Source organism: Platalea leucorodia (genome assembly GCF_965183815.1).
Source record: "Platalea leucorodia genome assembly, chromosome: 4".
Lineage (NCBI taxonomy): Eukaryota > Metazoa > Chordata > Aves > Pelecaniformes > Threskiornithidae > Platalea > Platalea leucorodia.
In genome coordinates this window covers 68,021,307-68,039,759 of record NC_138826.1, presented here as the reverse complement: position 1 = coordinate 68,039,759, position 18,453 = coordinate 68,021,307, and the positions used below count along the sequence as shown (strand labels likewise).

The 18,453-nt window shown below is 45.1% G+C and overlaps 1 protein-coding gene across 1 annotated transcript in view; it reads right to left on the bottom strand.

Moving 5' to 3' along the window:
- ABTB3 (ankyrin repeat and BTB domain containing 3) overlaps window positions 1–18,453 on the bottom strand; it is a 177,945-nt gene that overhangs the window by 22,837 nt on the left and 136,655 nt on the right. Inside the window, exons 5-11 of the mRNA XM_082311354.1 lie at window positions 12,768–12,933; window positions 9,307–9,396; window positions 6,017–6,118; window positions 4,812–4,905; window positions 4,567–4,702; window positions 2,691–2,911; window positions 1,063–1,241 (exon numbers count right to left, since the gene is read on the bottom strand). Of these exons, the coding sequence (XP_082167480.1) occupies window positions 1,063–1,241; window positions 2,691–2,911; window positions 4,567–4,702; window positions 4,812–4,905; window positions 6,017–6,118; window positions 9,307–9,396; window positions 12,768–12,933 (988 nt within the window). The remainder of the gene's footprint in view (window positions 1–1,062; window positions 1,242–2,690; window positions 2,912–4,566; window positions 4,703–4,811; window positions 4,906–6,016; window positions 6,119–9,306; window positions 9,397–12,767; window positions 12,934–18,453) is intronic.

Genomic DNA, 18,453 nt, shown 5'->3' with positions numbered 1-18,453 from the left:
AAATCCATGTAGGCTTTCCCTAGCTGTACCAAGTCTGGAACCTTTTAGTATTGAGCACCAGAACCTCTTCCCTTTTCACATGATTTAGGTTATTGCTGCAGGTGCTAAAAATTATTTGCTCCCTGCTGTTACACATACAGTTGGGTGAGAAATGTCATGCACTTCCCAGTTAAACAATTAGAAGACCATGCCAACATGTGTTGTGGTGCATGAGAAAAATAACAGCAATCCAATTCTTTTGATGCTTTTCATCACTAAAATGATTTTCTGGCGACAGCAAAGCTGACTGGGCATTCCTTGGGAGCGGCTGACTGTCAGGGGGACCAGTAGAGAAGAGACTGTTGGTTATAACAAGTCTTGAAAGGAAGTACCCAGCCTTCAGTAGGTAAGACATTTTCCTCTCCTTGCCTGCCTCATGATCATCCCCTTTGCTATTATACTTGCATACCCAATGGTACCTCCCTCAAAAGGTTTTCTTAGTCTGATTTTTCTGGCTAAGAAAATGCCAGCTGAAAGAATAAACTTGAGGAGGCTGCAAGTACAAACACTCACACAGAAGATTTTAAAAATTATCCTGTTGTGTGCTTGTAGAAACCAGTCTCCCCACAAGTTTAAGAGTCCAAATCCCACATGAAGGGAGGAGAAAGTCATGTGAGAGGTTAAAGAAATCCAAAGCAAACATGAATATTAGCTTTGTTGTACAGTCCTGCAAAACAAGCTGGGTAAAGTTACTCTTTGGGTTGGTTTGGTTACCGACATCTCTTGCTGTACTGCAGTGACCCTTTTGACTTTAATTTCACCACTATGCATCAGCTTCTGTTGTCTCTCCAGCTTATTGTTAGCATCAGTATTAAGCTGTCCTAACAGGAGATGTGATTAGCTTGTGTGGTTTTAAGCCATGATTCCACAGTGAAAAAAAACTGAGATACAAAATACAAATAATAATAATCCTATATAGTCTAAACAAGCTTTGGGACAGCTGTGCAAAAACAATATTGCAAGCTTTGTGTCTTATGGGATGGGAATGAGGCTGAATTCTTTAAAACACATAATTTATCCTACCTTGCTGGCTTTCAGTATCTCAAACATCAGAGGCAAGCCTTGTGTGATGAGCTCCTCTGTGTACTCTTCTTCCTGAATGGACTTGAATTCCTTTAGCAAGCACTGGATGAGGGGTCGTCGGTGCTGCTGGAAGGACGTGCGCAAGGACTCCAGCCACGTGTGCAGTGTCCAGGGAACACCTACAGATGGGGGACAGAGCTCATTCCCAGCTTCAGAGAAAGATGTGCCCTTCTGCTTTTTTACCTTTGGTTATGTTAAGATTTTAAGCAAAAGCTGCCAAATAACCCTAGAAATCAAATTCCTATTTATCCCTGATTGAGAAGGCTGGTGGTTATCAGGACATCCCAGACCTAATGCACAGAGGCTTTCCTCCAACTGCTAAGAGAAGACTGTGGTCTCTCTGCTCATCTAGCCTTCAGCTTCTCTGCTGAGACTGCCAATTTGTGGTAATTGCTGTGGTGCTCTGTGATGCAAAAACCTTTTGGAAACTAGATTTACATTAGCTCATTTGTTTGAATGTGGCCCTGGAGAGTCATTAAATGGTAAAAAAACCAATTTTGGTCACTACCCACCTGGATTCAAACTGGTGGTCTTGAGATTAAAACTTTCTTTAAGCGCTACCCCATGTCCTCTCCTGATCATTACTATTTTCCCTAAACAGCACTGGGCAAGTTAAGCAGATCAGCCTTTTCAAGTAGTTTGTCAAGGCAGAACCACTCTCCAGGAACTTAAAGGGAACTGCTCCCATGCACTGATCGAGAAAGCACACAGAGCTAATGTACCTCTGCAGGCACTAGGCTGGAGGTGACCTAGTTTCTGCTCTTGCAGAACGGAGTGGGAGGAAACACAAGCGTGGCGTTTGGCTACAAAAGCTTTTTCCTTCCACTTCAGCAAATGTCCAGCACCTGGAGAGCAGCCCCGTTGCTCTCCTCTCCCTTATCGCCCGGTGCTTTGCCTGCTCAGCCCAGCCGGTGAGCCACCGCTCAGACCACTGCATGCCCCAACCCACGGCAGATGTCTCCAGGGCTGGAGCGGTGCACCAGGCAGAGGCGTGCCGGGCACCCAGGTCTCTCTCTGAACGCAGATTAGCAGGGATGGTAAACACACAGTCCAGACTGATTCCCCTCCATGCTACCCAGCCACCCTCCCCACAGGCAGAAGGGACTTCCCAACAGGCTGGTATGATGTTCAAGCTCTGCATTGGCACAGTTAGCACATGGAGGAGCCAATGCCCCGCTCCTGCTCTTTGAGGCTCACAAACCTCAGAAAATAAATATGTTTTCATGGTGGAGTGCTTTACGGTGGAGTGCAAAAGAGGAGCTGTTGGAGGCGGCCTGCGGGAGCTGAACGCTGCCCCAGAGCCTTAGCTAATGCTCTGCCAAGCAGCAGTGAAGATGGCTGCCAGCAGAAACCACTCCATCCTGCAGAAAAGTGCCAGTGGCTCCAGAGTGGGGTATGCTGTGGAGCCAAAATGGGCTGGGAACCTGCCAGGTCCCCCATCACCTTCCGCTTCCACAGGAGCTGAGGAAGATGCAGCTACAGTTGGTTCAAGCAACAGCCCGTCAAGAGAGACGCGTTTCTTTGAGCGGTCCCTCCCCGGAGGGAGAGGAGAGGGCGCCAGGACTGACCTATGCTCCGTATGTCAATGGTCACATCCACGTAGCCGTGCTCGGCGCTGTGGTACATGGCCTCCTTCAGGGCTTTCAGCTTGGCCTTGCTGTTGCGGCTGGCGCAGAGCGGAGCTGCCGCCGAGTCAGGCAAGTCTGTCCCCTCCGCCAGGATCTCCTCCAGCGACAGAATATCGCTCTTCTCCTTCTCCGGCTGAGCAAGCAGCTTACGAAAGACGTTCCTGTCAATCACAGCACGACAGAGAGAGGGAGAGAGGGAAAGAGAGGGTGGGAGAGCAGAGTCAGCGGCTAGGCTTTCGTTGTGCCCGAGATACTTGCTGCGATGTGGCAAGTTAGGGCACCTATCCAGGAATTACTCCAATTAACGGCAGGAGCAGCTGAGAGCAGACCTGAGGCAGTCACCGCTCCTGCTAGCCCACCTGCATTGCCTGGGCCACGTCTGCAAGACGCTGTTGTCGTGACAGGAACCATACAGATGTCGCACGAGTGGCGGCATCTCGTGGGCACAGAGACCCGTGAGCTAAACGTGACTCAAGACTTCTTCCCACAATCAGGGAAGGCCGAGCTTGTCCTGAGGACAAGCTCTCAGGACTTTCACCATGGAGGCCACTTGAGAAAGGAGCTGCCTGGAGCTACCGAAAGCACCACCACTTGATTAACACTCAAAGCAGTCTGGGAAAGCTGGAGCAGCTAGACATTCAACAAGGCCAGTCAGGGCAGGTTCGAGCACATCTGGGACTACTCTGCAAAACCACTGATCCAGCTGGGCCATCAAATAGCAAAGCCCAAACTCAGAGACTCGGTGCCCTCAGGTTCATACCAGCGTAACCTCATTGATCTCAACAGAGTCACTCTTGGTTTCTGCAGATGTGAGAAGAGAAACCAGGGATGGGCTGGCTCCCACCTCAGACCCCAGCGTGGGGTGGCAGCGGGGCATGGCGTGTCCCAAACAAATTTGGGGCAGAGAGGGAAGGAGGAGGGAGCGTGCGTGAGCAGTGTACAGGTAGGAATGCAAGAGCCAGGGCCTGTGACAGGCACAGCCAGCAGCCAAAGCTAAGGAGAGCCCCAGGTCCTCCTCGGGCACGCAGCTCCCGCTCACGCCGGCTGGCAGCAAGGCCAGAGCAGTGAACGTGAGACTCCAATAACCAAACTGTCCTCTCTGTCCCAGGGATCCCTTGCAGGCTCCAGATGGGCAGCGTTGTGCAAACCCGCCCTGACATGCCGTTAGCATGTTGTTAGACTGGCAGCTTGTCTCTAAGCAAACAGACGGTAGGTACTGTCTCTAACCTGTATCTATGTTCCTCTGGATGGCTACAATCAGAAAAGTAGGAACGTGAAGATCATAATACTAATCCATTACACTGCAGTCAACTCCTGAGCGTTGCAAGATCATGCATGCCAGGTGCTCATTTCATTACTTTTTTTTTTTTTTTTTTTTTTTAGATTTGCAGCACACATACAACATTAAGGCACATGGGACTTTACAGTAAACACAGATGCAAAAACTCTGTTCTACGACAATTAAGGTTGCAGCAGTACAGACACAATCCGCCCCAAACCTGAGAAATATGTCAACAAGAAACTCAGAAGGAATGTCTTTGGCATTCCTTCTGCTGTCACATCAGCTACCGTTTAACAAACATCACATTGCAACACACCACGAGGAGTCCCCTTCCTTTTTTTTAAAATCAGCTATCAAAAAGCAGCTTGTACCACCAGCTGGTTAAATTCACATGCTAGCAAAAAGCCTTACATCTCTGCTCAGTTGGTGGCATGTTCAATTGTTCATGCAGAACTTTCACTCCTCTGCTCAAACCGGATGCCCAGGCAAAAAATAAGCACTTGAAGGATGCCACTAGACTTGTTCCCACTCTACCTGTGTCCATGTGCAGCAGCCTGACTGAAAGAGTTCATGTCACCTTGAGGAGTCATGGAAATGCCGTTCCTGTACATTGTTCCTATCATGGGGTCAGCTCCTCGCTCCAACAGCAAACTGACCAGTTCAAAATTTCCTGCAAGTCAAGAGATGTATTTTTACTTCTTTTAAAATCCAGTATTTGCTCACCTAAACCACAGATCCTGACTGAAGAATTCATTACAGTGGAAGGAGAAAGTCCTTACCAGCAGCTGCTGCCAACTGTAAAGGAGTTTCAGAGTAATTTTCCTCTCCATGCTCCAAGGAACCTTCTACCTTTGCTCCAGCATCCAGCAACAGCTAGAAAGAAAATTCACCATTTAGAGCAACTGGGGGTATCACAGCCTTCAGAGTTCATGAACAGTGACGAATGAGAGTCTAATGCTTCTTGTTATCTGCAAACCAGATAGGATGGAAACAAGTGACATGCAAATTCTGCCCATTGTTTCACAGAGGCAAACTGATTCCTTTTTTCGCTCATTTTAAGCTGCCAGACACCAGGAGCACTAGTGTCCAACTTCAGAGCCAAAAAAGTGTAACCCAGTGTTTCTGAATGGGAAATGGGGTAAGGTCAGTGTTAGGAAGTAATGCGCTGAAGATGGAAGTCCTGAAAATCAGCCCGACAAGCATCCTTCCTTCACGGTCTTCTAGAAGCCCAGCACCATCCTAAAATGGATCAGATTTCAATTGCCTCCATCTTTTATATAAAGACACGGCCAAAAGAAAGGCAATTCTTAAGAATCAATCGCAGTCCAAAAGCTGTGATCTCCATCGGGGGACACTTCCACATGAATAACAACAACGCTGAAAACAAAAGTGGCCAAGGAGAGCAGGATGGAGCCTGCGCTCCAGCCCCCTCTTGGCCATTTCTGTCTCGAGGCCTTCACAGTTTTGGCGCTTCATTAACTGTGCCATAGACACAGCTGTTTTGAAGAACGAACCTTCTCGACTTTTGAGATGCCAAAGCACAGAACCAGCATATCCCACGCAACGCCTCACTGGGGTAAGGAGAGCGAGTGCTTCTCCCCCTTGGGAGCAGCGCAAGGGCTGTTGTCCACCTCTCCCCCACCAAGGCAGCGGTTTTGTGTTTGCTAGAATATTATAGTGTAAGAAAGTGTAATGAATGAATAAACAAACATATAAAACAAGTGGTCAGGAAGGAGCACAAGGAGTTGTCAGACTTTCTTTGGTGCAACTTTGCTTTAAAACTGTCCTGTTTAAACCTCATATTGGTTAAGGTTTGAACACCGTATTCGTTATATAATAGGTCTATTATATATCAGTACACTCTAGAAGAAGCAGAAGTAACCAATATGAGTATGACAAGAGGATACTGGTTTGAGATGGATGTAATTAGAACTGAAAAGGAGAAACAAAAGAATGAGATGCAGGTAGGGAAATACAATAATACCTGAACTACAGGAATATGTCCATGCAACACAGCAAATGTCAGAGCTGTCCAATGGCGGGTCTCAGGGTGGACGGATGGGTATTTATGAGCAGTACTGACAACCTACAAACAAATTAAAGTTATTTTTTTTTTTAAAGACCTATACGTAATAAAATTCAACCTGCCTGAAAGCCAGGCATGTGAGGGACTAAGTGAAATAGAAAACCTGGGAAAGGTGCTTTATAAAATGATTGGCTTCATTTTTTTCCTGCAAAAATTTTCTCAATATTAAAACTGTCCATGCTGAGTTGACAGCTTGAATAGAGTTCATACCAAATGAAGTCTTTTTACCAACTACTGTAGCTCCATCTAAACCACTGGCCACCAGATACTTTTGCACAAGGTCAAAACATCCACAGCTGGTTACAGCAGCACACACTGGGGAAGCAGGGATAGATCAGGACGCTCTACAGCTAAGGACCACTCCCACTGACTTCTCCAGACCATGTATCAACAGTCCCGGGTCTTGGGATTGCTCCAGGCCCAAAGAAATTTTTTCCACATAAATCAGTATGACTTTTGTCACTGCCGTCATGAAAGACACAGCACGAGCCCTGCGCTAGAGTTCACAGATCTGCGTCCAGGCTCCTCCTCTCCCACGGGAGTAAAAAGACAGCTGAGAAGTGATGGGGCAGAGTGGTATTTCAGAGATGTTTTACGAAAACTCCTTTTTACTGCTGTCTCCTGTCTGAGTTGAGTTAAAAGAGTGGGGTGGTGACAGTTAAAAGAGATGCAAACTATATCCTTAGAAAACAAAATGGTATTTTTCACATTGCTTGTTCCGTTTTCTAAGCCATAGTGCCTGGTGCCCCTAATGTAGACATTGGGGAAGATGAATAACCACTCTTTGCTTCAGCTTCCCTGTCTTAAAAATGGGGGTATTAATATTGATGAGGTTCACAGAGATGGTAAAATCTAATGAACGTTTGCAATCCGAGACTGCACACTCGGACGGAGTGTGACACTAAAATTCAAAATCTTATTATTGATCTTCAGAGGAGGACTAAAATTAGAGTAAAAGATGCACCATCTCTCTGTCTCATCAGCCAGCCATGCTTTCGCTACCTTGTCTGAAGTACTTTTATCCATGTAGGGGAGCAGGGCCAGTTATTAAATGCTTGGTTGCATTAGCAGCTCACATTTCCAAGCGCCACATGCAGTGTTTTGCTAGAAGTGCATGACCAGGCCCTCAGTCCCAAGGACATGGATGAGGGCAAAATCCGAAAAGCCCATGCAGACCCCCCAGCTTGCCAGAGGAGTGGATCTGCACCAGCACCTGGCTGTTATCGCCCAGATTTGCCAAAAAGAGAGCTCAAAGTGCCAACAGGAGAAGTGTGCCGGTGTCTGAGCACAGGCATGGGGCTTCTTTGTGTCTGGGATTGCTCAGAAGGAAGAGGATTGAGCAGCTTGAGCCTTGGCATTTAGGCGGGGGAGCAAGAGCAGCGGAGGGTGAGGATGGGCAGGGTCCAGAGAACGCATCCAGCTCCTCCTCCAGCACGGATTCCCACCACTGTTCGGGGCAGCTCACAGCAAGCGGCAAAGAAAATGAAGTCATTTTAACTCCTTTGCTCCTTTTTTTTGGTTAAGAGTTCTCTCCAGTCGACACAGTGTTGGCAAAAGACCTGTGGTTGACCAAGCTTTTAAGGCCTCAGCTGAGACTTGCTGAGCAGCTACGGGTCCCACTGACTCCACAGCGAATTGCAGCTTCTCAGCACATCTGGAAATGAGTCCATTTTCGCTAAAGATGGGCAATCAAAAGGGGAGGCACCCAGCATTTGAGGCTACTTTTGGAAACATATATATATATAACCGATTTGCAAAGTGAAAGGGGGAAAATGATGCAGGCACCTGACAGAGTATTTATTTTTGTTCATGGTTGATTTGCCTTTTTTTTGCCATAATTGCCCAATTTGCACAGTTGGTTGTGGTGTGCACAAATCATCTTATAATTGCACACCATAATTATTCACAGTTCTTGTCCCAAAGTGTTTTCATTTGATTTTAGAGCAAACACTCGACAGAAATGAATCAGGGAGGTTCACATTCCTCACTGGAGCTGTTCTCTCGAATGTCAGCAGTTTCACGAAGACAAAACTGTTTAAATTTGCATTTGGTTCAAGTCTGGAAGATTACTGGGGCAATTGGGAGGACTGCTCCTAATGAAAACTTGTCCTAGGAATCAAATAATGCCATCTCACCTCTGAGCCACAGGCAGGGTAAAAGGAGAGATCAGTCTCCACGCCCATCCAGTCTTTGGTGTGCCTATCGAGAGTGCTAACAAGGGTTCGAGTATTCAATTATTGCCAGCTCGAAGGTGGTGTGCTTGAATTTGGGAAGAGGTGAGAGTAGAACTGAAATCATCAGCTGATTTCACATAAGCCACCGACCAGCAATCAGATAGTAACGACTATCAGGTCCTTACAGGTGACATCCATTTCTACTTTTAAATTAGATTTTTTTAAAGCGCAAAACGTCTGGCTGAAAGCAGTGACTACAATTTATCAGCTCGCTCAAATCCAAACAGAACAGATGGAACACAGATAAGTGAAGCAGACAGCTTAATTTACTCATGACCTCAACAAATTGAAACTGGAATCATTAACAAATAGTTCTTCTGCAGATTTTCAAGCGGCTCTTTAAAATGTACATACCTGCATTGCACAGAGTCGGACCACAATCTGCTTGGTGGACAGATTGTGTAAATTTGTGATGTCTATTCATCAAAGAGACATTTATATTCTGGAAGCTTCAAGCTCCTCATCCAACAGTTTTTAGCCCAAGGCACTTTGTAAAACAAAAGAGTGGAACCTACACTGCACTTGTGTGCTGGGGATGCTTAGCTGGAACATCCCAATGCACAGAAATGCTCAAGCTTTGGCAGGTTATCAGATGGGTATTTCTTTTACCCTCTTCATTTTAACTCAGCTGAGATTCAGGGAGTCCTTCCAATATCATTAGAGCTGTGCTCCATGCTGGTGCTAATGCCTGTATTCATTTGCAGTGTGCAAACACAACTAAATCAATATTACCTGTGGGGTAAGTCCAATGACTTGACCTCTTCTGTGCAGTGAATCCCAATGTTAACCTAATGCAGTTTGATTTCACTATTCATTTCAAATGGTGCCGTCCAGGTTAAGACAAATTTATTTTCTTTCTAATTCTTGGGATTTTCCCTCCGCTACAGCTTCAAGGGGTAGTTTAAGATGTAAACAAATAACAGAACAAAGATACAACCAATAAAAAGTCCTCACCTCAGCATTCAGATCTGCTCCAGCATCTAGCAGCATCTGCACCATAGCCTCATCACCCCTGACACAAGCATACATCAGTGGAGTCATGCCCTAGTCATTTTTTGGAGTTAAAAAACAAAGGAATTGACAAATTTAACACAGAACACTCTTTGATTTTTTAAACAATTATTTAAGTATATATCATCAAGACTAACAGTATGTATTTAAAGAAAGCCATTACCTCTGTTACAGACATGCCCCTCAAACTAGCAAAAGCCAACCATTTTTGTAAAATCTCCATTTTTGTTGTCACTTGGGTTGACTGTTTTTGGTTTTGTTTTTTTTTTTTCCATGTTATCCTTGGCATCCTCAGCATGGTGCGTGAAACTAGGCTTGTCAGCCTCACCTCCATCTTCATATATTAAACAAAGCATCTTTGCCTTTGGGGCCCCAGCAGAGAGATGTTTTTATCAAAGAAACTGTATTTCCACTGGTATTTTGAAAAGACAATAATTCTATTCAGTTTTCTATGATCACAGTTTCATAAAATCTAACTTTTTAATTACCAAGACCCTTTAAAAACATCCCAAGCTCCTCTTCAGACAAGTTAGATTCGGGCACAGCTTTTTCAACACAGATACCATAAGGGGCTGGAAATGTAAAGGCTTTGTATAGCACTCCCTAGCAAACAAGGACTTCATTTTAAATGAAATGCCAGACAGCATTGTTCCAAGTTGCTGGCTCTAGGAAAACATGGCCCTGTTTGGAGGAAAAGTAGATTAAGTGACCCTTCACTACAGAACCACCACAATGCAACTTGTATTAATCTGTAATACCTGCTGCGGCTGATCACCATTTCCCTTAAGATAAGTATTACTGTGGCTGTGGTAATGAGTCCAGATGAAACCATGAAAAAATCATTAAATCTACTGTAAATTATAACAGAAAAAGCTGCTTATTAAATACAGTAGGGGGTGTTGATCAACAGCCACCAGTTGTTTTGCAGTAAATCTACCGCAGCACGCAGCTACCTCTAATGCATGTTTATAGCCTACCTTGAGGTCCCCTGATAAATTTGCTGTCAGACGATAGCCTGTTTGCTGTTTAACCTGAGCGCTGCCGTGAAGTGAAATTATTTTCAGGGAAACTGGAGGTGCCCAGCACAGCCAGACACAGAGCCATGACGCTGCTCTTCCTAGCAAGAGCCCAGCATCACTATTTTTGCTGAACTACCCCATTTTTCCTACTTCAATGCAGGGCTAAAGGTAGTGGGTGCTTAGGTATGTAAGGGCTGCCCTTGCAGAGAAAATATGTTAAGGTTTGTCCCTGCAAGGTACTTAGAGCCCCCTTGAAACACACTGAGCATTTCACAGGATCAAATCTGCAGTGTACGTATGGAGATACAGAGTAAGGGAACAGGCATTTGGGGCCTCATGCCATCAGTAAGAAAAAACAAGTTCACCCCAGGCAAGGAGAGTTCTTGGGTGACTTAAAGTTTACTTGCAAAGAGAATTTGAAACTACTTCAGCTACAGTCAGTGGCAAAACATTTCCTTTGGCAGTCAATAAACACTACAGGAACAAACAGGACCATGAGAATTACAAAAAATTATTTTTGGGCCTTGAAAAAGGGGGATGAGATGGCAGCTTAAAATTAAATACATGTTCCTTCAACTATTATTTCAATTTCTGTAAGTGGCGTCATTCGATTATTAAATCAAGTGTTTAGCACAAGGAGTCTAATCAGATCTGAAGAATTTGAAAGCCCCATGCTGGGGCTCCCCCCTGCAAGATGCAGCACGTGGGCAGCTGCAGCGAAGAACCCCACTGCAATGCCCAGAGCAAAGGGTCTGCCTGGGGACCACATGGGACATTTTGGCCCTGCCGAAGCTGAAGGAGGACTTACCACTGACTAAAAGGGGCCCAGAACGCCATGCTGCAGTATCGGGGCTTTAAGGAGTTAAGGAGTTTCTAACCTGCCCTCCCCTTGCACTGCTGCCCCTGCTGCTTTTGCCTCTGCCGGTCCCCCAGCCTTGCGCTGCAGCATTGCTCAGCCCCCCTCTCTTTGTACGTGGGAGGAATGGATTTTTAATAAGCCCATCCTTAGTGTTCAACACACACACAGGAACATGGTAACAACGTGTACAATCAACACTAAGAGCATTTGGGTTTTGGCAAAATAAAAAATGGCTCTTCTTCTTTCAGCCTTGTATCACTTAGGGCTCTGTCCTACAAGATGTGGGATCCTACAAGATGGGGGGTGTTTGATCCAGCGAAGCATTTAAGCACAGGCTTAACTTTCACTCAAATAGGATGTAAGCATATGTTCAGAGTTAAGCATATGATTAGGTACTTTGATGAATCAAGCCAGAAAGTTCCCAGGTTTCAGCCTAGAGGACAGAGGAAATATGCTGTGAAAAGTTTCCAGGTTCAGACTAACTTAAAATAATAATAATTTTAAAAAGTATCATGTATGAACCTTGGAATGAGCTCTCTGATACAATCTTTTGGGGAGGAGTACTGCTCTTTTCTAAAGCTCTTCTCAAAGAAATCCACAATATGGACTCAGACTGAAGCTCGTGAACAGCAACATAACTCACATTCCCACAGCAGCGTTCATCTCAGAGGACCTAAACCCACTTACAACCCAGCTCCTGTCCCAAGCGACCACTTCAGGGGTGGCAGCCACCTGCTTCTTGCCAAAGGGGATGTCACAGCTCTGGGAACGTTCAGTGGCACTTTCACCGGGGGCACCAGAAAATTCAGGGAAACTCCATTTCAAAAGGAAATGGTAAAATCTGTGGCCATCGTTTCCCTCTGGGAAGGGGGAACCACCTCGGTGAGCATCACAGTCCAAGAGACTGCTGCCAGTAGGCAGCCACAGAGGCAGGTTTATTCCCGGACACAACCACCAGCCTCATGGAGATGTAACTCCAGGGAAATTTAGGCTCCTCAGTTGGTGCACATTGGCCACGTTGACTAATGGAGTGGTGACATTGCAGAGAGACTTTCATGTCTAGGTGGTCAGTTCAAACTGGGCTCAACTCAGTTAAAGACTGCCAGCGATTAACTATTTCCTGACAGGGTTTGATGGTGCACATGACAGGCATTGCAGACCCCACGGCAGTGTTAAGTGGAAGGACATTCACCTCACAAGGCCCTGCCCCACACCACTGTTCATGGCACTGAAGCAGTTTTAAGTATTCAGATCAACGCTAAGCTCTCTTGGGATCTCCTTCTGGCTTCAGCCAATTCAGTTCACTGTTAAGATGACTTAAGGGGATACATTCGCCTCACTACTAACAAATCAATACAACTCGAAAAGGCCAAACTTAACATAGATGTTCACCTGGTGGTGCTTTAACTCAATGCAAAGTAATGCAGGGAAAGCATGTTTAGCTGAAAGCTAGGGCTCATTTTCTGTGATAAGCAGGCAAAACTGTCATATTTCACAGTTGCTTCTTTACATTTCTATCTCGTTACCTGTTCACTCATGCTGTTAATCCCATCCGGCCCCAGCAAGGATATAGCTTGTTTAACCAGATCTGTTCGGCCACAGTTGAGCATCCGGAAACCCAGGTCCTGCTTGAACTTCGCTTCAGTAGCAACTGCATCCAGTTTCCGAGACGCACAAAAACAGTCGTCGATTCTGTGGATGTGAGAAATAAACTCCCTCAGAGGACAGTCAGAGGACAGACCTCACTGTCCCTAGGAAAATAACACTTTGCCCTATCTTTGAAGGATGTAGGTCATGCACATACTCATTCTCCTTTGACCTGTATGTTTCAAGGGAAGTGCTGAATGGGAAATGCTAATGCAAGCTAATGGAGATTGCCCTTGGTCTATCTTTCACGGGACAAGCCACACATTTTATAAAAAAATTGGGCAAAAAACCACAGCTTTCACTTGATTTTGCTTCCCTGTTTAAGCAATGCACAACGCATTCTCACCCCAAGTTGTCTCTCTGCATGGCAAGGTGATCCAGTCCCCCTGCTCTCTGAAAAGTTTCAGTGGCTTCAGTAAGCTTTGAACTTACATCAAATGGATGTATAATCACTGACAATACAATAAAGGGAAAACAATGTCACTCCAAACACCTTCAAGAATCTTACCAGCACAGCCCCTGTAATGGGGAAGCCTTTTTGGAGCAGAAAGTGCAAGTCACAGAATCACAGACTGGTTGAGGTTGGAAGGGACCTCTGGAGGTCCTCTGGTCCAACCCTCTTGCTCAAGCAGGGCCACCTGCAGACAAGCAGGGCACCATGCGATCAGGGAGGAAAAGGCAATCTTGCCAGGTAAACGTGGCAAAATGCCACAAATCCTTGCTGGCTGTGCATAACAGATGGGATGTCATTCTTTTAAGGTCTTATTCAAAAGATCCCCAAACTGTAAACTGCTCAAGATATCCATTTCAAATGGAAGAAGGGCTAGGAGTTATTTAGCCAGGATGTGAATCTGCAGCTCCAGAGAGAGCCAGGCAATTGCAATCTGATGTTTATCCAACTCAGTTTCATCTTATTAAAAGACAGATTTGCTTTTGTTTCATGCTGAGGAGTGTCTGGGGCAGAGGGTGGAGTCCAAATCCACAGCACTTTTGGTGTGAACTCAGATAAAGGACTGTTCGGAAAAACATCACTTTCATTGTCCAAAAATGCTAGGTCAGAAAATGAGGGGCTACTTATGAATGAAAAACAAAATAAAGATCAAAAGTGAAAAAGTCAAACATACATCAAATATTTGGTTTCTATTTTATATGTTAAAAAATGCAGCAAACCAAAAGAAAAATATGAACAGTACATCATTATCATTTAAATTTCTTCTTCAAGATGCTTTATCAGAGCTTTATAAAATATATAACACTGCTTAATATTTAACAGCAACAGGCAATGAATATACTGTTTATATAGAAGCAGTGGTATGTAGTAATAGCTACCACCCTTCCTCTTTGAACAGAGGAAGGAAAGTGAGATGAAAAATAGAAAATATTTTGATCAAAGCTTCTGCAGGACTTAGTACTGAAACTGGCATCTGAGCTCAAGCTTGCTCTCTGCTGTGTTGGGCCATGACCAGTCTGGAAGACAACAGATATTTTGTTGATGTTCATTCTGCGTGCTCAGTTTGGGTTTTGACTACTAAAAAGTTGATGTCCTAAGAATGCAAACAAGGTATGCCTGGAGTATCATTACCCAGGGGAACGAGGATGGCGCTTCATGACAACAGTGTGCTGCAAGATTAATGCACAACACTCAGTCACAATAAACACACTGTAACAGCAATAACAGATTCCACACCAGTAATATGCCTACAACAGAGATGAAGAAAACAACGCATAGCAAGGCTGGGTTTTCTGCAGTAGTTTCTGAGCAAGTTTAAGGAAAAAGCAAAAACAGCACAGATATGCAGGGCTGAGCTCAATGACACCAAGATCCACAGGAGCAATTGCGGCTTTAACACGTTCACACCGTACGGCACATTGCTGACACAAGAACTACAGCAACATTTGGTACTTGTTACCCCCATAGCATGAGATGTCAGAGATCATCTGTGCCCTCCTTTACCATACGGCATAGATAAAGCATGCTCAGAAGTTCGGTGGTGGGGGTTTTGGTGCACGGAGAGAGAGTCTGGACCTCCCTGCTCCAGCTGGCCATTTCCAGATGACTCTGGTCTGAAAACGAGCTGGTTCCTCAGCAAAGTGCAGCTATGGAAAGATCTAGACATCCTCTGAGGACTGCAGAAGTGTCTGCTACTATGAATCATTGCCTGTGTTAAGTCACTGCTTCATCATTTGTACTGAGGTATATAACATACACTGAACAAAATGGGTCAAATTCAGCACTGGCAGAAACAGGCAGAGCTTCACTGACGTCAGCCCAGCTTGGTGCATGCAAAACACTAGTTGACTATCTCCTCTTTAAAAAAAGCAAGATTTTGACCTGGGTTGCACAGCCACACAGGGAGGAAGGAGGAACAACGACCTACCTCACCTATCATGTATGGGCTGCCCAGATCTCTACCCTGGCGTGGGTTCAAAAATTACTTCTCCAAGTAACTCCTCCATGAGTTGGCTCTGGTCCCCTAAAAGCACGTCAGTTCACCTGCTTATGGCCAAGGAAGGGGACTCATTAATTACTGCTGATATTGGGCATGAGCAAATTAGTACTCCTTAATCAAGTTGGGGGATAAGGGTCCAAGGGCTCCGGGATGCTACAGCTGTACAAACACTGCAACACCAACACCGATGCAGAGGAGTGCCTGAGCTGCACAGCCACTGGGCAGCACTGACGAAAAGGGATCTAGACCAAGTACCACAAAGCAAGAAACCATAACTTAGTGCCATTACCAGTGGCCCGCTGCCTTTTTATATCCCAAAAAGGACCCATCGTGAGTGAGTTATAGCCCCGATTTACAGGCAAAGGACACGATATGGCAAAATTTGACATAGGTCATTGCTGGTGCCACCACTGTCATATGTTGACAAATAAAATGGATAATGATCTAACTGGGGAGTTCAATAAAACACGAGCATGATGCAAGGAAAAGGAACAGGGGATGCATCAGAAGAGAAAGCATAGCAATGTCTCGAAAAGCCAGAGAGATGAATGAGTAAGGGAAAAGGAGATTTAACATGCACAGGTAAAAAGCAGTGAAGAGACAGATCAAAAGTGATCAGGAACTACAAGTACAGAATAGGAGAACACAGCATCACTTTTAACACTGGAGAAAGCCAACTGGGAAGATGGTATAGCAGACAGACTGAGCAGTCGCATTTCAAAATGAAAGCTGAAAAATAAAAAAAACAGTACCCAAATCCATCAAAAATCAACACTAAGCCACCACAGCACTGCATTTGCTCATAAGTCCTCTTTCATACCATTAACTGCATGATGTTGATTCATAGAATGATAAAATCGTTTAGCTTGGAAAAGACCTTTAAGATCATCAAGTCGAACCGTTAACCTATCACTGCCAAGTCCACCACTAAACCATGTCCCTAAGCACCACATCTACCCATCTTTTAAATACCTCCAGGGATGGGGACTCCATCACTTCCCTGGGCAGCCTGTTCCAGTGCCTGACTACCTTTTCAGTGAAGAAATTTCTCCTCATATCCAATCTAAACCTCCTCTGGCACAACTTGAGGCTGTTTCCTCTTCTCCTATCACTTGTTACTTGGGAGAAGAGACTGACCACCTCCTTTCAGGTAGGTGTAGAGAGCAATAAGGTCTCCCCTGAGCCTCCTTTTCACCAGACTAAACAACCCCAGCTCCTTCAGCCTCTCCAACAGGATTTGAGGATTCCAACAGGAGCAGAGGGTCTTTGCTCCATATTACACTGTATAAGGGGATGCTGCTCCATCACAGACACCATGTAGAATCACAAACACTAAAAGATGCAAGATAAAAAGGAGGAAGGGACTAGACACCCAGGCTTGACTCACTCAAAACTTCTTAACTTTGTACTGCAACAAATACACTGACAAGCTATGAAGAGGTGGGAAAAGGATGGGAAGAAGCTTGAAAAAGAAGGTTGACGAGGAACGGTTAAGTCAGCTAAATATATAGGGTCACTTTTTAGAGTAGTGAAACTGTGCCTGCAAAGCAAGGGAAGGCAGCGTAGGTGCAAACAGAGCTGGAAACCTCCCCAGCTACACAGTCGGTTCACGGCCCTTTTGCCAAAAAGTCTTTGTGATCTTTCCAGTCGCACAGGAGGCTGACACTGGCCTGACGTCCCCTCCAAGGCCACCCTGTTTTTTTGCCAGATTCTGTCGGCTGCCAGTGCTCACACGGGTCGTCCTTTCTCCAAGACCTCACCCTGCAGAAAAGGCACTTTTTTATCGAAGGGGCCACGGGGGGCCAATGCTCTTCTCCCCCGCCTCTCCCTGGGGGCACTCTCAGGATGGCAGGACATCACCACCCTGGATGCTAGCTGCGTCAGGTGACTCTGAGGTCCCCGAGAGGTGATACAGTGACAAAGGCAGGACTGGCCAGCATCCTTCAAGGCTGACAGCCTCTCTCAAAACCATTGAGGCTGATAGCCTCTCTCAAAACATTGAGCCCGTTCTGGATTGCCCTCTTTAGCAACCTGTGGGGCTGGGCAGGCTCCTTGGCACTACCACTGCTGTACACATGCTCCCACTCCCAGAAATGAGAAGTAATATGCTTGAATTAATAACATACACTGATCACACTCCTCGTGCTCAACAGCATACCCAGCCCTCTAATGCAGGGGTTCAGTGACACAGCCTGTAAACTCCCTAACTGGTCCCTCCCTACCTTGAATCAATCAAACAATTGCCTTTATAAGTAAAAGGAAAATTAGAAACAGGTGAAATATTCTTGATTTTGTATTTGTAGCAAAGCTGTGACCACATTTTTTAACTTACAATGCAATATAATTTTCTCCGAGTCCTCTTTTAACTCCTCACAGACATTGCTTCTACAGCGGTTATCTTCAAGATCATTACAGTTGCCACTGCAGATAATTAACTTTACTGTGGCTTTATATGGGGGATGCCATGGTAACATTAATTATTTGCAAATGGTCACTGTCAAATGCTGCACGGTGACCATGACACTCTATCATAGTCCAAAATACTCAAACCTCTGAAAGGAGTCAAAGATAATCTTCTTCATTTATAATGGGATCTAGCAGTACAGCAAATTATCTTTTCCCACACTGACGTTACGAAAACATAATGCAGCACTTCTACAGCAACGGTTTAAATGCAAGGTTTGTTTTGGTTTGGGTTTTTTTCATTTTCACTCGGACTGGCTAAGATAGGGTCTGTGTGGATCTTTAATAAATTACTCATGGATTGAATACACTTGGGAAAACGGATGATTCAAAGGCAAAGTGTTTCCATCGTAGCTGATAGACACAGCAGCTCTCTTATTACATAGCTTTTCAATTATTTGTTCTTTGGGAGGGGATTATTGCTATAGTCAGTAGTAGACAAAAAAAAAAAAAGGCAATGCTCTGTAAATGTTACCAAAAAAAAGTAAGAACATCCTAATCATGTTCTAAGTTCTATGTGCTGGCATAGCACACTAATAGTTGATTTAAAATAAATGGAGCGCAGACTACGATGAGCAGCAGGACAAATGCTCCCCTCCACTGAAAGGCACAGATCATCATCATGATAGCCAAGCACCAAAACCTTGTTTGT